Genomic DNA, 21,726 nt, shown 5'->3' on the forward strand with positions numbered 1-21,726 from the left:
AGTAATTTTATATACATATAACATATTAATAAAATAAATAAACATATTAAAATAAAACAAAAAATATATTAAATAAATATAATATATAAAATATATAAAAATTTTATATGAAAAATGTATTTTGATCACTGGAACCTCACAAGATATCTTGGGGTTTACAAGCTAGATTTATTTTTTAAGGATCATGCTTTAAACCCAAATCACTCTGGCTCCCTTGGGTGGAGATCTTTCCCTGTCAAGTTTTCTTAATGTAGTTTATCTGGATCTCTCTTTTGCCTCTACCTCGTATCACAGTTATTTGTGCACCTGTGGTATAGTGTATGGAATGCAGGATTTGGAGTCCTGAAGACCTGGGTCTGAATTCCAACTTAGATACTTATTAACTGTGTGACCGTAGGTAAGTCACTTAAATTCTATCAGCCTCAGTTTCCTCATCTGTAAAATGAGGGTGTTGGACTTGATGACCTCTATGGTCCTTTCCAGCTTTAAATCTATGGTTAAATCACTGCCACCTCCCACTCCATTAGATTGTGAGCTCCTTCAGAGATGAAATTGTGTTGTTTTTCATTGTTGTATCCACAAATCAAAAATTAAATAGTTATGTGCTAGAGACAACAGAATTTTTTAATGATAAAATATGTTCACTTGTAAAGGAAATATCCCAAATTGTATCTATGTCATTTTATGCCCCAGATAGCTGCCTATCATGGTTACCTTTTGTATTGGTTCAACTTTGGACAAAGAAGAATACAAGGGGCTAAAGCTGATGAAGCTAGTCAAGGATCATTGATCTGGAGCTTGAAGAACCTTTGACATAATCTTGTTCAGTTCCTGATATCCCTTATTTTATAGAAGAGGAAGCTGAGACCCAGAGAGGTTAAGTAATTTTCCCAAGGTCACACAGTACACAGTGATACAGAAGACCATGGTTGTCAAGCTAGAAGGGACCTTAGAGGCCATCTAGTCCAATCTCCTCATTTTCCAGATGGGGAAACTGAGGTTGATGGAGATTAAGTGACTTGCTCAAGATCACAAAGTCCTGTGACTCTAAGTTCACTATTATTTTTAGTGTACCACATTCTGGCTGGGGTCTCATGACAGCAAGTCAGGTAGGGACCAAAGGCTGAGCCATTGTCTAAAGTACCTTTTAACTTCATGGTTAGTATTCTACAAGTGTCCACCAAGGTACCTTCCCCTTGTGAAATTCTATGACTCATCTCATCCTGATCATTTGGTCCCCACCAGCATATGGCAGTAACATAGGTAGATGCTGAATGGGGTATGGCATAAAGCCAACCCAACCCATATGTGCCCCTGCCAGTCTGAAACCCCTTCCCCCCCATGGATGGATGGATGAGATGACACCTGGAAACCAGTTCCAATGTGACCCCTGCCCACACAGTGTAGAACTCCTAGGCTCTAAGAAAGGGAGGGGCCCATTTTTCTCCAGGAGGCCGGACTTACCTGGGTATTTGTGGTGCAGATAATCAACATCTGTAATGAAACTATTGTATGGCAGGAGAAAGCCCACTCCAGCCAGCAGCATGGCAAAATATATCCCATGGTACTGGTCATCAGGCTCAGGCTCCTCAGTCACTAAAATGCCAAACACACGAGAGAGAAGGTCAAGCTCCTACCCCAATTGAACTGATTCCTGGAGGCGAGTGAGCAAACCAGCTATACTAACAGCAGTTTATGTTTATTTAGTGTTTTCAGGTTTTCAAATTGCCTAACAGTTTTGCTTTTAAACCCAAATCACTCTGGTTCCTGGATGGCAGATTTACTTGGCTCTCCATACTCTGGAATGTTACCTTGTCCATACACAAAGAAAAATATGAGATAGCTAGGATGTGCTATAGAGAGAGTGAGGACTTGGCTCAGACTCAGGAAGGCCTGAGTTCAAACTCTCCCTCAGAAACTTACTAACTGTATGACCTTGAGCAAGTCACTCAAACTCCCTGGACCTCAGTTCTTCCATCTCTAAAATGGGGGAAGGCTTTGAACTTGATGGTCTCTAAGGTCTCTTATGGTTCTAAATCTAAGCTCCTGCCATCTTAGCTGTGTAACTTTTTTCTTTGGTTGGCCTCTTTTTTCCCCTTCAGTCAAATAAAGGCCCAGAAGACCTACTGGACCAGAGAGGAGTAAAAGTCTCTTTCAGCTCTATCATCCTGTGACAGCTTACGTCCAAGGAGAGAGATGAGAGGGGTAGTTCAGGGTATGTGTGCATGTATACAGACAGGGATATATGTAGACACATATATGCACAGTTGCATGCTGGGCTAAGAATCCATGAGTCCAGAATTCTTGGTTTTATAGGTGATTTGACTAGGGTAGATCTATTAACTTATTTTTGTTTATTAAATCAGCACTTTACTGAATACAACTATATGCCCAGCTTTTTCCTACTTTCTGAAGGCAAGACATGCCTTCAGACATGCCAAGACAAGAAGAATGAAACATACCTTCGCCTTCAAGTTTCTTAAAATCTAATTAGAAAGAAAACCAGTATACATGAAATAGGATGGTAGAAGACCACATGTAATTAAACATTATACTGTGTAAGAACTGGAAGAGTTCAGAAAGGAAGACTGATGGAAGCTTTGGGGAGGAGGTGGGCTTGGAAAGGGGGTAGAATTTAGAGAGGTAGAGAATTTGGAGAGCCAATCCTGACTTTCGAATCAGAGGACCCGAATTCAAATCCATTTCTGTTGCCACCAGTGTGACATAACCTCACGAGACCTCAGTTTCCTCATTTGTAAAAGGTAGAGGTTGAATTAGATGACCTCAGAGGTCCCTTTTATAATTCTATGGTTTGCAAGGGGGAATAGAGGGCATCCCAGAAGATTAGAGACGTGTGTACCATTTTGTAGATGAAAGAACTGAGTCCTGGAGAGGTTAAGTGGATTGCTCCTGATCAAACAGTGAGTAACGTTTATTTAGTGCTAGATTCAAACCCAAGCATCCTGACTTCCAAGTCCAGCCCTCTCTCCTCTCTTCCCTCTATTTCACATGAAATGAGCTTGGTATATTCAGGATATGGCAAAGGGAAGAACACATATGCTAGGGGCTTAGGGGGAATAAGCCAACTTGTCAGTATTTCTGTTTTCCACATCTGTAAAATAAACACATTCATGCCTATCTGGTCAAAAGTGAATTGACAAACTGTAGAAGAAAGATGCTACCGTGGGCCTAACAGCTAAGCGTCCATTTGGCTTTGTGGCAGCTCACCAAGATTACTTACCCAACCTACTACCACCGTTTCATGGGGATTCTATCATTCTAGAGATGATGAGCAGTGTTTCTCCATAAGAATAACTCTTATCCAGAACTGAGATCAGAATGGCTTGTTTAATCACTAACAGCCACTCACTTGCCAGGGGGTATTTTTAGAATTCCAGATGTTGAATTTTTAACCAATAAGAAAAGTCTTTTCCCAATAAGAGCATGTGGTAATATCCCAATTGGGCATGTCCCAGTAAAGGTTGGGAGGTGCTTGGGAGTAAGTAAAGGGCACTCAGGGTCCTAGGTTGGGAGGCTGTGTAGCAGGAAGCCCCCCAGGGCCTGGCAGAGGATCAATAATGCATCTGAGCTGAGAACTAAGGGATAAATATAGCTAGCATCCCAGAGTTCTCTTGGTGTAGACAGAGAGCAGTGGGGGTAAGCAGTGGGAAGCATAATTACCCCTCTGGTGATGTACAAAGGATCAAAGTTGCCTAGTATGAGGCAGCCAAGACCTGAACAACCATACTGAGCAACAGGCAGGAGGGCCAAGCCTGATACTGAGTATGTCAATACAGCTGGCTCTGCCTCTGACCCAGTGGTTGGGGCTACCCACTTTAAGGGAGCTTACTGACCAGGTAGGTGGTTTTCCCATCATTGTCTCTACAGTGTTTTTATCTTTGTTACTAAGGAGACCTAATCGCGGTGTCAAATAGTGCAGATCTAAATAGGAAATGATCTCCACTGTGTCCCAAGAGCTCTCCAAGAGGCAACTAATTAAAACCTCCCAGCAGTTGAGCAAAGAAGGGACTTTTTTCCTTGTATTTTCAGCAGGAGGAACTGAGGATTAAATATTTTGGAGGGTGAAAGGAGCACTTGGGAACAGCCCAGGGATAGGAATGCAGATGTATTAAGAGATTAAGGGCCCAGTTTGGTAGCAGTATTACTCCATAAAATAATAATAGCTAACATATATATGTATGTATACATATGTATATACACATATATTATAACACATACATGTGTATATATATGTGTATACATGTGTATGTATGTATATATGTGCATGTATATACATATACATGTGCGTATATATACAGTTATATATTCTATGTGCCCAACACTGTGCCAGATTCCATACAATTATTATCTCATTTGATCCTCACAACAAACCTGGGAGTGCTACTATTAACCCCCATTTTATAGATAAGGAAACTGAGGTGTACTGGGGCTAAATAACTTGCCCAACGTCGTATAGCTAGTAAGTTTCTGAAGATGGATTTGAACTCATGTCTTTCTGACTCCATTGTACCATCTAGCTGCCCTATAGAAAACAATAGCTACTTTCTTTTCTTGTAGAACTTCAAGGAATACAAACCACTTTTCCTTCAATAACCTTATGAGGTCAGCATTACAAGTTATATTATCCCCATTTTACAGATGAAGAAACCAAGACTCAAAGAGGTTATGTGAGTTGTCCAAGGATCACAGATAGCAATTGTCGGAGCTGGGTTTTAAACCTCTAGGTCTTGACTCCAAGTCCAAAGCCCCAGATCCCCAGAAAAATTTATGGAGACATTGGAACAGAAGATCAAAAAGGCATGGGAAACCTCACAAGATCATAAATTAGAGCTAGCAGGACTCTTTGAGAGATCATCCAGTGCAGACTCTTGGTTTTACAGGCAAGGAAACTGAGACCCAGAAAAGTTATGTGACATGTCTCCAGTCTGTAGGTGGCAGAGCTAGAATTCAAACCAATCCACTGCCCTACACTTGCCTCCCCATTGCCTTCGCTTGAGGTCTAGTGAGGTCTATGCCACTGGTTATAATTAAGCTATTGACCTGTCTGAAGGCAGGGGGATGGGCTCAGTGGCCCCTTGGAACCCTCTCAGTCCAAGGTTAGTGTGAGTTACATTAAATACAGTTCACTCTCAGTACCATGGTGACACTTAGTATTTAAATAACACTTTTCATTTAAGAATTCCAGAGTTTCATGCTTTTCTCTTTATTTTTGTCCTTTGTTTTATTACTGGTCAGGAGTTTCGCACATCAGACACCAGTCACCATCTTCACCTTACACAGACTAAGCCTAAGCGAAGTCACATGTCTGAACCACAGGTCTTCAGAAGAGAAGTCAGAAGAGAAACTTAGAGAATCCAAGTTTCATTCCCATTCCCATGGGAAGCCCTGTTTCTTTCCCAGGAAGGACCAGTCTTCCTGACTCTCTAAGTGCAGCAATCTATCCACAAGATCACCTAGGTACGTCTTAGTAAATGCTTGTCGAATGCTATATTTCTGATGATGGCTCAGTTGGGAAGGAGAGACAAAAGGAAAGGCTGAAGAATCCAAGACTCCTGGAAGTATAAAGGAATCTTGAGGGGTCATTTAATTCCTGTCTCAGGGCTTCACCTAAACCAACTCATTGCAGTTGAGTTCCCTTTGGTGATGCCAACTCTACCTCCATTCCTGGGGAGACTCCACCCCTGAGCCTTTCTTCAGAAGCCTATGGAGGCTACTTCCCCATTATTATTACCTGGCTCCATAAAAGTCAGGACCCCTTTGGCTTGGTTCCCTTTGGCTTGGAGCTCCTCTTCTTCTAGCTGGTAGCTGTCAAAACTGAAGCTCATCACCACATTTCCTTCCGGTGTCACTACTGGACTGAGCTCCTTGAAGTGGTCTCCCCCAACTGACCCCATGGCTACTGCCCTGAAAAAAAAAAAGAGAATGAGGTGTGGAAAAAGCATAGAATTCCTTCTTTTGTTATTAAATTTTATTTTTCTAATCAATGAAAATCCACCTCTGCCCACTCCCTCCACAAAAATAAAGAAAAAACCCCAACAACCCCCCTGCAATAAACATGAATAGTCAAGCAAAGTCAATTCTTACTTTGGTCACGTTCACAAAAATGATGCCTCAGTCTACACTGTGAATTCACCTCTCTATCAGGAGGTGGTAGCATGTTTCATCATGAGTCCTTTGGAATTGTGGCTGATCATTGTGTTGATCAGAGTTCCTAAGTCTTTCAAAGTTGTTTGTCTTTACATCATTGTTGTTATTATATAAATTTTTCTCCAGATTCTTCTCACTTCATATTTCTCTGAAACCATTCTCTTCATCATTTCTTATAGCACAACAGTATTCCATCACACTGAGAAACTATAACTCATTCAACCATTCCCCAATGATGGAAACTTCCTTATTTTCCAATTCTTTGCCACTGAAAAAAGAGCTATTAAAATATTTTTTGTACCTATGGGTCCTGTCCTCTTTCTTTGATATCTTTGGGGGTATAGACCTAGTAGTAGTATGCCTGGGTGAAAGTGTAAGAGTATGCACTATTTAATAACTTTTAGAACATAGTTAGAAGCATAAACATTCTGGAAAGCTAGAAAGGGCTCCTAGAACTCAATCCATCCTCTAGCATCCGGACTAACCATGGTAGATGATTGTTTATTCATTGTGACAGCGTAGAAGTCTCTTGAGGCAGCTAGGTTATACAATGGCTAGAATGTTGGACTTAGAGGCAGTTCAAATCCTACCTCAGAAATTTAATAACTATGTGATACTGGGCAAGTCACTTAATCTTTCTCTCAGCCTCAGGTTACAGAAAAGGAAATCTGTAAAATGTAGATAATAATAGTACCCATCTTATAAGATTATTGTGAGGATCAAATAAGATAGAATATGTAAAGTGCTTCATAAACCTTTAAAAATTTCATTTCCCAAGTAAATATTTTTACTATTATTTACTTCTCTGAGCCTTAGTTTTCTCACTTGTAAAATGAAAATAAAAAACAATCTCATTACCTAATAGGGAGTGGTGGTGACAGAAGTGTCGATATTTAGGGACTAGGGACTAGACTGTGATCTAGTACAGAGAACTCCTAGAAAACTTTCTCTACGATTGAAGGTTGAGTTGCCTACAGCATCGAGAAGTTAAAGGACAGTCCCAGTTATTCATTATATAAATATGAATGTGATTTTATTATTGTCACAATTATTTGTTGTTATTTAGTCATTTCAGTTGTGTCTAACTCTTCCTGACCCCATTTGGGGTTTTCTTGGCAAAGATACTGGAGTGCTTTGCCTTCTTTCTTCAACTCATTTTATAGATGAGGAACTAAGGCAAATAGGGTTAGGTTAAGTGACTTGTCCAGGGTCATACAGCTAGTAAATGTCTTGAGGTCAGATTTGACCTCAGGAAAATGAGTTTTCCTGATTCTAAGTCCAGTATTCTATCCACGGCACCACCTAACTGCCTTATTATTATTATTTAAGCTCCTTAGTGTAAGAAATTACATTAGCTCCTCTGGAAAATATGCTTCAGTATTCAATTGCTTAGCAGGTTCCATGTTCTCTTGGCCTTACCTCACTTTCTTGTTACAATTGAAACCTCATTTCCCTATTTCCTTGAGAGGGGTGTAGGGAACACACTTTCCAGTTCAGATCAAGCAGACTCATCTCAGTGACTGGATATGCCTTTGTAAGTTCCTGCCCTCTCCACACACACTCCCCATGCCCATCCCCAAGATGGCCCTCAGCTATCAGAGGGGCCAATGGCAGAGCTTCACTCAAGAGGTCAAGTCCAGCTCAGGGAGGCAGAGCCAGAGAAGTGAGAGCCAATTCAATCCAAGCCAATGAGCATATATTAAGCACCTATTATGTACAAGTCAGTATGTTTGGCACTGGGGACGTTAAGACAAAAAACAAAGAAGAATTCCTTCTCTTCAGAAGCTTACATTCTACCACATACACAAGATAATTTAAGGAGAGGGAAGAGAAAGCACTAAAGGGACCAAAAAGGATTTCTGTAGGAGATGCCACAGGAGCTGAGCTTTAAAGTAAGCCTGAGATTCTAAAAAACAGAGGTACCTAGAGAAGTTACAGGTTCCTCTTCATTAAAGGTCTTCAAGCAAAGGCAGTATGACCACTTATTGAGTGTGTTACAGTGGGGATTCCTTTCAGGTATGAGTTGGACTGGATGGTTGTTGAGGTTCCTTTCAGCTCTAAAATTCTGTCATTCTGTGATTCTGTAAGATAAGGAGTGAGTGCATTCCAGACATGGGGACAGCTTGTGCATAGGTGGGGAGGTGAAATGTTGCACAGAAGAAACGGCAAGGGGGCCAGTTTGTCTGGAACATACAGTGTGGGAAAAGAAAGCTATTATTTGATGTTGCTATTGAATCATTTCAGTTGTGTCCAACTCTTCATGAGCCCATTTGGGGTTTTCTTGGCAAAGATACTGGAGTGCTTTGCCATTTCCTTCTTGGAAGGGTAAGCTTGAGTTGAATGGTGAAGGACTTTAAATGCCAAACAGGGGAGTTTGTATCTTATTTTAGAGATAACTGAAAGTTTTTTGAAAGGATAGACATTGTCTGGCTTGCATTTTAGGAAGATTATTTTAGCCACTGTGTGAAAGATGGACTGAGGAGGGCAAAGATTAGAAGCCAGGAGTCTAAATAGGAGGCTGTTGTAACAATCCATGTGAGAAGTTTGAAGAACCTGTAGTAGGGTGATGTCTCTGGGAGTGGAGGAAAAGGGACAGATCTGAGAGATGTTGTGGAGAGAAAATTGACAAGACTTGTCAAGTGGTTGGATGGGGAGGAAGAATTTGAGAAGTGGAAAAGTCGAGGATCATGGCAAGGTGGTAAACTTGGATGACTGGAAAGATGGATGACCTCATGAGAAATAGGGAAGTTTGACAAAGGAGCTTTTCTGGGAAATAAGATAATGAGTAGTATTTTAGAAAGGTAAAGTCTGAGATGCCTACAAGATATTCACTTGGAAATGTCTAACAAGTGGTTGTGACTAAGTCCAATTAAGGACCAGTTTAGTACAACCTCTAGAGAGGCCAGTGTGGAAATCTTGAAGGTTTCCAGAGAGCTTTTTTGGTTTTCTTTTTAAATCAAGGATACCAAACCATTGTTTGATCTACAGTCTAGGTCATAGATTTAGAGTTGCAAAGGACTTCAGAAGTCAACCAGTTTATTTTTACAGATGAGGAAATCGAGGCCAAGCTTAAGTGATTTGCCCAGGATCCCAGAGCTAGTAAGTATAGCAGGATTTGAAACTAGGTTTTTCCTGACTCCAAGTCCAGCATGCTATCAACCATGCCACACAGCTCCCCCTCTTAGTGATTGTCTAGCCTAGTCTATTGTACTGGTCCACACATGGTATGAGGTAAGGAAAGGAATCCTTGAGCCAATTTGTGAACCAGGAAAAGAATCCATTGCACAGTATATACTTCCCCCACAACTAGACCCAAATCAAATGAAGATATAGGTCTCTCACCTTTTGAAAGTTTGACTTTAAATAAAACTAAACTGGGGTAAAGGAAACAAAGATTTGGGAGATAGATTATCCTGGAACCCAACAGTATAAGAAGGTAGTACAGTATAGTGGATGGAGCACTGGTTCTGGAATCAGAGAACCTAGGTTCCAATTTTTCCTTTGATATTTCCTACCTGCCTGACCTAAGGTAAATCAGTTAACTTTCTTGGGTCTCAGTTTCCTTATCTGTAAAATGAGAGAAAGAAGGCTAGATGGCCCCTGAAGTCTCTTTCAGCTGTAGAACTATGATCCTCTGGTCTATAACTGAGTCAGAGAATCTGACTTCAAATCCTGTCTCAGCCACTGACTAGCTTGGGCAAAACATAAACTTTCTGAGTCTCAGTCCCCTTATGTGGAAAATAAAGGTATGGAGTAGATGATCTCTGAATTCTTTTTCAACTATAAATTTATGCATTTAAAAGTATAATCATTTGTTATTGGCTCCAGACCTGATTACTGTTACCAGCTTCATGACTGTTATCAGGTTCATTATTGTTACCGGCTTCAGAGCTGATTACTGACTCATTTCAGCATATCCATCAGAGAGCAATGAGAGACAGGGAGAAAGTGAAACCCAAATCAGTGAATTTTAAAATGTGCAAACAATCCTAGTAAGGGACTATGTGGGACGAGGATGTTGAAGCTCTTAACCATAAAAGGTTTTAGAACTAGCTGTGAACTTTATTCTTCTGTGATATAGTTTCCTTTATTACCATGGACAGCTCACTAGAAGGTGAGGTGCTTGAGGGAACAGACCTTATTTTTAAAAGGGCAGAATGGACTTTAGAGATGATCTAGTCCTACCCTTTCTCCTTTTGTAGAGTTGGCAACTGAGGGCCAGAGAAGGGAAATAACTTCCCTACAGTTACAAAGTAACCTGGTGGCAAAGCCAGGACTGGAATTTGACTGGGTCTTTTAGCTCCATGTCTAGAGCTCCTTGCACCAAAGTAGGCTTTCTCCTACATTGCTTAGTACAGGGATACCTCATTTATTCAACATTACTGAGGCCTGGGTTGTGCCACTTTACACCTTTAAGTGTCAAAGCTCTTGATTTTAATAATTTGTGATGGAAATCTTTTAAAAATGCATTATTCACTTCCCTGCCTTCTTAACGGAAGACACAACATAATTCAACCTTTTTTTGAAGGCTCAGGATAATCACTATGAATATCAATGATTGCACTGTGCTGTAACACAGAGATGGAGGTACTGAGGTATGTCAGCTTTCCCCTATTTTCAGTGGCTCCAGCTATTGGACTTTTTTCCCCCTCTGTCATCAGTCAGATATGTGTATATATGTGTATATAACATACGTGTGTGTGTAGCTGTGTATAAATACACATATGCATATATACTATATTTACATGCACATATGTCTCTCCAACTTCCCTATAAAACTGTCAGCAACCTCTGGCTGCTCTCAGTATGTCTGACTCCAGTAGTCCTAGCTCCCTCTTCACATCTCTTACCAATTTGCTGTTTCTAATCTCCCAAGGGCTGGGAAACCAGATCGCGAAGTTTATAAGAACTATACAAAGTGATAGTAAATGAGTTTAGTTGCATATACAGCCGGATCGAGTTGATGTGTTTTTAAGTCTGCTAAACTGCTATTTTTTTCTCTTTTATACAAGAGAGGGTTTGCAACATAGGGAAACATTCATAAATAAGTAGAAAAACAAAATATATTAAAATTGATTTTCTTAAAAAGAGTAAATTGGTTTAAAGGGAGGGGTCCAAAAGCCTCTTCTATAAATAAAATACATGGGCCTTTCGACATTTGTTTTTGCTTGACCCAAGACCTTTTTATTTTCTTTCTCTCTGAATGTGTGGTAGAAATTGAGGCTTTGAGATAAATGAGGTGCCACCATATCTCGTGCCACTGCAAGCACAGTACCCTGTAGTTGGTAGGTACTCAAGAAATATCTATTGATTGAAAGTCATTAATTCATTGGACTTTTCTTCTCAAGTTGTAAAACCTCCCTCCGGATCTGAGAAAACCTTGAGCTAAAAGAACAACTGAATGGAAAACAAAATTTGCCCTACAATGTTATTGAGTTTTGACCCCTGTTAAAATTTCCACAAAGGCTGGAGAGAATAAAGACGTACGTACGTACGCAGGCTGTAAAGACATCCTAGTACCAGCTTCCACCTCCACCCCCTCACTTTATCCAACCAGGACATCAAGTCAACTTAACAAACTGTCCTGAGAGCTAATCCACCATATCTCTGGAGAATGATAGTACTGGCAGCAAGCCATTCGGTCTCTTCTATTGTTTACAATGATCACAAATGTATCCTAAAGAAATCCTCTCATGACCAAAAAAAAAGCTTAGACATTACCTTCCATGAAATTATCAAGAAAAACTGTCTTGATATTCTAAAACCAGAGGGCAAAATAAATATTGAAAGAATCCACCAATCACCTCCTGAAAGAGACCCAAAGAGAGAAACTCCTAGGAATACTGTGGCCAAATTTCAGAGTTTCCAGATCAAGGAGAAAATATTGCAAGCAGCTAGAAAGAAACAATCCGAGTATTGTGAAAATGCAATCAGGATAACACAGGATCTGGCAGCTTCAACATTAAGGGATTGAAGGACTTGGAACAGGATATTACAGAAGTCAAAGGAACTGGGATTAAAACCAAGAATCACCTACCCACCAAAACTGAGTATAATACTTAAAGGGAATAAATGTTCATTCAATGATATAGAGGACTTTGAAGCATTCATATTGATGAAAAGACCAGAACTGTATAGAAAATTTGACTTTAAAACACAAGAATCAAGAGAAGCATGAAAAGGTAAAGAGGAAAGAGAAATCATAAAAGACTTTCTAAAGCTGAACTGTTTACATTCCTACATGGAAAGAAAATATTTATAGCTCTTGAATCTTTTCTCAGCATTTGGGTAGGTGGAGGGATTGTACATGTACACACACACACACACAGACACACATATAGACAGAGAGTACAGGTTATGTTGAATCAGAAGAGATGATATCCACACACAAAAAAAATGAAATAAAAATTAAGGAATGAGGGAGGAAAATACTGGGAGGAGAAAGGGAGAAATGGAATGGGGCAGGCTATAACTCATAAAAGAGATAAGAAAAATCTTGTTCAATGGAGGAGAAAAGGGAGAAGGGGAGAGAGGAAAAGTGAAGCTACTCTCTCCACATGTGGCTGAAGGAGGGAATAACAGGCTCACTAAATTTGGTATGAAAATGTTTCTTACACTACAAGAAATCCTCTCTGTAGAATAAGAATAGCTCATATTTACATCATGCTTTAAGGTTTGAAAAGCGCTTTGTACACACTATCTCACTTGAGCCTCACAATAACTCTATAGGATGGAAACTATTATTGTTCTAATTTGACAGAAGATGAAACTGAAGATTAAGAATTTAAGTGACTTGCCTAGGGTCACACAGCAAGTAAATGTTGGAGGAGGATCTTCTAGTGTCCAGTTCAAGACATTAGCCACTACACTATGATGCCTTTCTTTCTCTAAAAATGGGGCTCCTTACCTTTCTGGGAGAGGATGTGCTGTGGACCCCTTTGGCAGCTTGATGAACCTTTTCAGAATAATTATTTTCAAAAACTTAGTAATTGAAAGAAATGCTAAATGTCAGTGAGAGTTTAGTGGAAATGAAGATGTATTTTTTTCTCCATCCATGTTCATAGACCCCAGGTTAAGAACTCTTGCTCTAGAAGAGCAAGAGAGAGGCTGCCCAGAGATCTAGATTCAGAGGCATTCCTGAGACTCTGCTATTTTGCTCTCACCACAATCACCTCCAAATTTATCTATTTGTGTTAGTGAACTGAGCCAAAGTCAGATCCAGAACTCTGTGCCAGGAAGACCCTTCAGAGGAGGAGCATTTGCTGGCTAACTGAGGTGGTTGGGATAATAGCATTAGCACCACTCAGCTTAGGGAACATAGGAAATAATAGGAGACATTATAAATCCCAGAGCCCTGATTTCTTAGGCTGTCCTTCCCTTTCAGGCTGCCCCCTCCTTCTCAGAGCAAGGATCACACCTTATTTATTTATTTTTTTGCATCCCCCAAAGTGCCCATCATGGTGTCTCCCACAAAATTGGCACTCAATATATTGACTGTTCGATGTAAAACAGAGATTTCTGTTCTGGAGGGGCCCAATGGGTGGGTAATAAAAGTTTTTGTTTGCCACCTGGCATAGATGTGCACAGAATGAGGTTGGGTCAAAGCCTATCAGAAACTAAATTAGAAGAAGGAGGCATATTTTTGGCTCTGGAAGACAAGCCAAGACATTGATCATCTCTCCCCTTTGCTTACTGTTCAGTCAAAAGCTTCCCCCAGCAGCTGTTAATCTTGCCTTTCAAGTCAACCATTCCAGTTCCAGCTGTTTTTACTGCTCCCTTCTGTATTCCCTCCAGCCCGCCCCAAATCTTGGTTCTGAAGTCTCCAATGTGGCTCGCCCTCTTCCAGACACAAAGAAGAAAGTCTCTGTTCTTCCTTCTCTGGGTCTCACCAACAGCATCTCAAAAGTTAGACTGCTTCACTCAGAGAAAATGCCAAAGGGGTGATCCCTCCAGTTTATGAATTTGATGACCCAGGGAGTTCTAGACTGAATGAGGAGAAGCTGGCTAGAGGCAGGACTAGTATGCATCAAAGGCAGAGATATGCCACTCTTCTTCCATTTTAAAATCATTGTTCCTAAGCATCACCTGATATATACCATATTGCCCTGTAGGGGTGGATTTGGGGGCCAACCCAGGGCATAGTCTACCAACTCCCTTCTCTTTCTAAGAGCTTGCACTATGAGCAGACACACCAACCTGTTGCCCCACTTTCTGATGTACTGAGAGTTATACACTTTAGTTCCCCTGGAGACAGAAGCTTTTCCCCGATTTTCAGGCATCCTCATCCAGTTCAAACAAAGGCAGTTCAGCCTCTCCATATATGATGACAAAGAACATTCTAAGCTTGGAGTGCATTTCTCCAGCTCCTCATAATAACTACTTACAGGATAATAAAAAAAATTAAACAAAGGAGGTTGTCTGAAGAGTCCTGACAAGACATCTGGGGATAGGGATGGGGGAGGGTTGTCTGAAGTCTAAACTCAACACTAGACAGCAAAAGAAGGGCCTACAAAATTAGGGACCTTCCAGATTAAAAGATTCTAACTCAAGATTCTATCAGGACAAACAACATTCATAACAGAATTCATATTATCAAATGACCAATCCAGCTGGCTGATGATAAAGCATATTTCCCTCATTTAGGCAGACAGGTAGCAGACTACAGGTCTGAAATGTCACACTGCAGATGAGATCAAATCATCAGCTTAACTGTTTTTCTTTGTGAAAGATAGGGGTTCAAGGCGGAGTTGGTTATTGGGAAGTGACAGAAATAGAGCAAAACAGGGAGCATCGATAAAATATTTAACTTTTAAAAATATTCTACCAAGAATTTGTCATTTTAACAACTGACCTCTCCCAAATTGGGCACCATTTGCCCTGAGGCGCTTGCAAGAGATTGACTGTGGCTCTAAAGATCTACTTTCCAACTGTTTTCACTTCAGTACAAAGACCAGGCCCATGTGGAACTCCTATGATTGATGGATTAGTATCAATGAATTTATCACTAAATCATCACAATCATATACAAGTGGATTCCCCAAAGGCAACCACTACAACTGCCACCAGGAGACATCAAGTCACTGGGATGATGAATTGCTGCTGAGGCCATCGGCTTTGCTTCAAGAAGATCCAAATGTCCTACTCCCAACTGGCTTGACTCAGCTTTGGTAGTGAGTAACCCAATGAGATTGTACTTTCAACTGGGATCTCCCTGTTACCCTATAACTCAACCCCCACAACCCTTCACAAAATTTCAGAAGGACACATTCAGAAAAATTTCTAAGTCACAACTTCAGTTTCAGTCCACACCACTGGCAAAGTCTTTGATTTTCTAGAATCTGTTAGATAGGGGCCCCTTGACTTGGAGTCCATGGACTCCCAAAGACTTTGTGGTTAGATTTGGGGGGGAGGCGTGTCTATGAATTTGGATAGGAAAAATGTTACATCTTCATTTTCCCTAACCTCCAATTGAACATTAGCAATTTCTTAAAATATAAATATAAGGCAATAAACACAATTCTGAGAAGGAGCTCCAGACTGACAAGAAGGGTCAGCGGCACAAAAAAGGTTGAGCACTTCTCTGTTACAGAAGCTGGAGCTTGGAGGTTCAGCACATAGGACCTAGAAGAAGTGATCTTAGCTTAAAGTAGAAAAGGTTGAAGTGAGACTTGACTAAGCAAATTACTCCCTTAAAGTTGTGTAAAATTGTCTTCAAGTAAGAGAGAGAAACATAGAGATAGAGATGGTGATAGAAACTGGAACTGTGATTTCATTAGTGTAGGAATAAATGAATGGACATCTATTAAATGATTATTGTGTCAAGCACTGTTTTAACAACTGGTTATGCCTTTAGGACGAGAAGTAAGTCTCTAATCTCAAAGATTCCCCCATTCCAGTTATGGAAGACAATGCATGTCCATGAGTTTAGCTGCAAGGAAGATGGAAAGGTCCTGAGAGTTTTCTGGGGCTAATATGTGCGTGTTCATCCTTCGTTGCTGAAGAAGATCATGCCATCAGAGAAATAATGACATGACGTGCACTTGACTTTGTTTTGAGTGAGGGAGGGCTGTGCAGGTCACCAGCCTTACTTCTCCTCCAGAGCCATCTGAATCCAATGACCAGATATTCATCAGGATGACTGGAGATGACCCAGGATGAGGCAATTGGGGTTAAGTGACTTGCCCAAGGTCACACAGCTAGTGAGTGTCAAGTATCTGAGGTAGGATTTGAACTCAGGTCCTCCTCCTGCACTGGTGCTCTATCTACTGCACCACCTAGCAGCCCAGGGCTAATATAGAGCCTCAGCAAGTCCCAAGTCCTTCAGCTTCAGCAGGAGATCTAGTCCTTCTGCTCTATTGGGGGTAGGGGAGAGGGGTAGGGTCTAATCTGTCCAGCTGCACTGGAGGATCTAGTTCTTCAGCTGCATCAGGGCATTTGCTCCACATGAGTGACCATCATCATTAGGAACCCAAGCAGCTCACAAGTTGGTCACTGTCCGTGTTAAAGAGGTTGCTAGAGAGAAAGCATGGCCACAAGCAAACACATCCTATCTTTACATAGGTCAGAGGAAGAGAAGTGTCCAGGAGGCAGAGCTCAGAATTTCCTAACATGAAGGAGAAGGCTCTCAGTAATTATCCCATTTGGACCTCACAACCAACCTACATGAAAGGGTTATTATTGTCCTCATTTTACAGATGAATACACGGAGGTTCAGACAAGTGAAGTGACCTTCTCATGGTCATAGAGTGAATAAGTGCCACAGGCAAGATCTGAATCCAGGTCTTCCTGACTTCAGGTTTAGCCCTCTATCCACCACATCCCTTCCCACCCCCTCCAAAATTATAGAAATTCTCTTTCTAGTGATTTTAAAGGAAAGGATTTTTTTAAAAAAATAAGACACTATTAGTCAGAGGACCTTTATTCAAATGCCACCTCTGATACTTGTGTGACCTTGGATGGGTCACTTAACCTCTGTGGGCCTCAAGTTACTCACCTGTAAAATAATAGAGATTCCTTCCAAGTCTAAATCTAGGGTTAAAACAGTTTAAATACAGCATTGGGTGGGAGTAGAAGGATGGAACCGACGATCTCTTTCATGTATGGCAAGAAGAGGAATAAGTTGGCATTGGGGAACCTCATTTTAAACCCAAGCTTTGCTACTTATTACCTCTGTGACCTAGGTTGACTAAGTCCCTTTCTCTCAGGGCGTCAGATTTCTCATCTGTAAAATAGGGAGTTGTACTAGTTAATCTTTGAGATCATTTCCAGCTCTAAATTCTATAAAAACTTTGACATCCTCCTTTGAAAGTCCAGTCACAGGATCATGAGATAATGCTCCATGAGAGAAGCTCCTCCATATCAGTTCTGTAAGAGGATTTCAGGGGAGCATTTGAGGCAACACTGATTGTCACTGAGCATCCTCACTGGAGGAGCAAACATTTCCTACCCTGGGAATAAAGGCAGAAAGCATTTGACAAAGATGAGCTCCAGGTCTAACATAAATACCAAAACCACCCTTGGTCTCTTTGGCTGAATGATGTAACCCAGGCCAGGCTGAATTGATTTATGCTGGAAGAGCAGCAAAGAATGTAGATTTCATTTGCCATATTTCAGTGCCTTGGTCTTTAACTCTTCCAAGGGGGAAGGGTGAGTTAAAAACACGAGTCCAGCTTGATTTATTTGGCGTGCTTTTCCACAAGGCTGTGTCCAGATTGTCCAGCAGGTCCTCAAAATAGCATTTGCTAATGATAAACTAGCTCTTCTCAGGACAACTCAGGAGCAGGATATTGTTCTCTGGCCCCCACCCCCCAGCTCTCTCCCACCCAATAATGCTTGGAGTCTTAATGGGATCAGAAACTTCCAAACACAGGGATTCAGAGCTTTCCCTGGGCCATTCATCTCTTTCACGCCTACAGTTCCCATAGGAGACCTGCTCCCTCTGGACCTCCCAGCCCTACTTATAACTTTCACTATCCATCATAGAAGCGAGTGTCTTGCCAACCCAGCTCTTTGGGCGACATCTGTTGTCTTGGAGCCAGGCATTTGGAACGGAATGTGACGTCATTCTCTAAGACCTGACTTTGGCCCAGGTTCCTAAAGCCTGGGCTCCAGCTCCTACCCAGGGCAAAAGAGAAATTGAATCTAAGGTGACAAACCATACTGGGAGATCTCTGAGTGGGAACCTTGTTAGTAGGCAAGGGTACTTATTTCCATAAGGAACCTACAGATCTGGGGTCAATGGATTGATTCCAGAGGGTCTGCGCATGTTGAGGGGGAAAAATATGACATCTTTATTTTCACTAACCTCTAACTGAAATTTATCATTTCATTCAATTATTTAAAACAAAACAAAACAAAATATCAACACCTTCTTACTCTGAGATCCATAGGCTTCATCAGATTGTCAAAGGGATTCATGACCAAAAATAAAAAAAAATTAACCACCCCTGCTATAGATCAAGGGATCAAAACTTTACATATGGAAGGGACCTTAGGGGTCATCATTTTACAGATGGAAAAAATTAAGACCAAAGGAGATTAAGTGACTTGCCCAAGGTGACACAAGTAGTAACTTGGAAGGGCCAGGATTTGAACCCATGTACCCCTGATTATGGGGCTAGCAGATGTCAGCCTACCTTTGGTATAAGAGGCCATGAGGTTTAAAATTTGTCCTTCCCCACGAAGTACCCTCCCAAAGTCAAATAAAAAATCCTCCTCACTTCACCCCCCCACCCCCCCAATCAAAAGGAAAGTGTTTCTTCTTTCAAGCAGGCAGGGAAGAGTCATGCTTCATTAACCTTTTGCTAATTCCCTTCTGCAGACTACACCCCTTCCTATCCTTCACCCTCCCCTCTTCCCCTCACCTTCTCCCCCATCGCTTCTCGCACAGGCACACAGATAAAACAGCTTGCACTGAAACCCCAAACACCACAGGCGTCTGACTGAAAACATGCGAATCCCAAGCAAACTTCCATAGAATAAAGTAGCATTTGGTTTCCATGTCACCTGCCAACTGAAGGCTTAGGAAAAGCTAGTTTTCGCAGAGGCTCGCTGAATATAAAGCTGTCATAATCCTCATGCCCAAGCCGGCATCAACAACTTTCCACCAGATCTGGCTAATACACCTCTATAGTAAAGCACAGCGCAGTGAGTGTATCATACCCCCGCTTACCACTATGCAACACCAAAGTGGAAAACTTAAGGCAGAAACCACTATTTCCTAAGAGTTAAGAAGCCTGAGGGGTGACTGGAAAGCTGGAAGGGGGCAGAGCGAGGGGCGATTGGAAAATGTCTTATCTGAGCAAATCTCTGAGGCAAAATGTTGAAATTATAGAAGGCTGATGAAATTTAAGGCAAGTAGCATATTTAGCGGCTGATGCTGGGCTACCGCCGGAGAGAAGGGCTACATCTGAAAAGAAATAGACAGGGGAGGCTTTGCAGAAATGCTGACTTGGGGGTGGGATGGGGAAATAAATGGGCCCTCACCTTCTTTCACTCACCCCTTCTGCTTTTCTCGCCCGTTTCTGTGTCCTGCCCTCTCAGTGCCCTTCAGGGCTGCCACAGTTTCTTGCGCAGAGTTGGAAGGATGGCGAATGGAAAAATGCAAGAGGCTATTAGCTCTGGGGAGGACGCCTGGAGACTGGTAATCGGCTGAGTTGGGGGGTGGGGCAAGGACCCCCTTTGACCTCCCCTCTCATGCCCTCTGGAAATAAAGGAGTGCTGGTCACACTGCACGGAGACTCGACCCTGGCCTGACCAAATAACCATTCTCGGAAGGAAGTAGTAAATTTGGCAAAGTATTACCTGTGGACCTCCCTGGGGAAGGGAGGCTGATGGGTTGGTGAATTTCTTCTGGCAAGTCGTGTGTAAACCATCTCGGGTACGTTGGCTTTCGGACAGTCAACAAAGTGCCCAAGCAGTCCCCTTCGCGGCCCCCTCCCCCAAGTTAGCTCCGACTGAGCCCAACCCTTACAGAGATTAAACGTCGCTGTCTCCCTGGCTAGACACCGGACTCTCCCTCCCTCATCAGGGCCTGGGGGCGGGGGAAAGGCGGGGGGGGGGGGGGGGGGGCTGTCCCTTGACCTACGAGGCTTTTCCTCCCCAACCCACACACCAGCAGCAGGAGCCCCGGATACGCCCAACTGGCATCTAGCCAGGACCTGGGATGGGGGGGGTGGGGGGGGTGACTTTGTTTTAGCACCTATAAAGAGCCTGTTTTACCCCAACTGGGGGGGGGGAGCGGGACTAGCTCCCAGAAATAGGCAGGGTCCCGGAACCGAACAATAGTTGGGGGTCACGATGGGTCGAGTCACATATTCAGCTCCGTATTTTCTGAGAGTCTGGCTCACTCTTGTTCAGACGCCCGGGGCAGGGGGACCCTTGAACCCAGGTCCCCAGAAGCTCCTTCAGGTCTGCTCCAAACCTAGCCCCCTTCTCTCCGGCCCCCTGTTCCCCTCCAAGGCTGTCCTTGCAGCCTCGCCGCAGCAGACAAAGGACTCCAACAGGTTAGCCGCCTGTCGGTCTCTCTTACCTCGGGGCCAGGCTGGGGGGTCGGCAACCGCCGCCTTGGGGGTGCCGCAAGTCCCCCTACTCAGCCCCCCAGCTCAGTGTCAGCGTCTCCGCCGCCGCCGCCGCCCGGGAGCTCTCAGCCCGGCAGTCTGAGCCATGCCCCAGCTGCCGCCGCCTGCCTGCGCCCCTCCGCCAGCTCGGTGCCGCCAGCCCCGGGCTCCCCGCGATGCTCCCGGGTGGGGGAAGCGGACGAGGACCCGACCTGGGGTTGGGGGCGGGGGTAGGGGGAGACCTGCTGAGCGTGCGCGCGTGTCTGTGTGTGTGTGTGTGTGTGTGTGTGTGTGTGTGTCTGTGTCTGTGTCTGTGTCTGTGTGTCTGTGTGTGTCTGTGTGTGTGAGTGAATGTGTGAGCGCCGGCCCCTGCCTGCCTCCTCCTCTGCTCTGGCTCTCTCTCCTCCAATCGCTTCTTCTCTCGTCTCCCCACCAACCCAGCGCCCGGAGCCGCCTCCCTCCCCTCTCCGTCCCACCGCGGGCTCGAACCCGCAGGTGGCTCCGCTGGAACCCTGAAGTTGGCATCACTACACCACATACAGACATGGGGTGGGGCGGCCCCGGGGGAGCTTGATGGTCTCTCTCGGCGGGGACCTCCTTTGGGCATGCTCTCCAGCAGGCTGCCACCCCAAGGAGGTGCGGGCTCAGAGGAGGCCCTCCGCCTGGGTTAGCTTCTAGTAATGTGGTCGCCTCTCCCTTCCTATTCGCCCTCCCGACCACGCCACCTCGCTTTCTTCCTCGGTCCCGCGGTTCTTCCCTTGTGCAGTCCCTGAGGGAAACAGTGACTCTACAGAACACTGTGTACCTCTTCCCCGTCCTCATCGTCACCCAGTATTGTTATACAGGTCAAATCAGGTTAAAAACCAATGCCAAGGATGAAGGGAAAAAAGAAGTCATGACTTACATCTCACACCTTAGCCCTTGCAAACTGGCTTCTGCCCTCACGACTCAACCTGAAATCGTGCTCTCCAGTGTTGCCAAAGGGCTCCTAACTGGTAAA

General features: G+C 43.2%; 1 protein-coding gene across 2 annotated transcripts in view; it reads right to left on the minus strand.

Moving 5' to 3' along the window:
• Positions 1–21,123, minus strand: part of SLC29A4 (solute carrier family 29 member 4) — a 57,997-nt gene extending 36,874 nt beyond the window's left edge. The window contains exons 1-3 of one of the 2 annotated variants that reach the window (XM_072597662.1): positions 20,699–21,123; positions 5,753–5,925; positions 1,465–1,596 (exon numbers count right to left, since the gene is read on the minus strand). In XM_072597662.1, coding sequence (XP_072453763.1) covers positions 1,465–1,596; positions 5,753–5,915 — 295 coding nt within the window. In that variant the 5' untranslated portion in view covers positions 5,916–5,925; positions 20,699–21,123. Of the gene's footprint in view, positions 1–1,464; positions 1,597–5,752; positions 5,926–19,971; positions 20,121–20,698 lie in introns of those variants that run through there. The other variant, XM_072597661.1, reaches the window with a different exon arrangement.
• Positions 21,124–21,726: the final 603 nt, after the last annotated feature.

Source organism: Notamacropus eugenii, chromosome 3 (assembly GCF_028372415.1).
Source record: "Notamacropus eugenii isolate mMacEug1 chromosome 3, mMacEug1.pri_v2, whole genome shotgun sequence".
NCBI lineage: Eukaryota > Metazoa > Chordata > Mammalia > Diprotodontia > Macropodidae > Notamacropus > Notamacropus eugenii.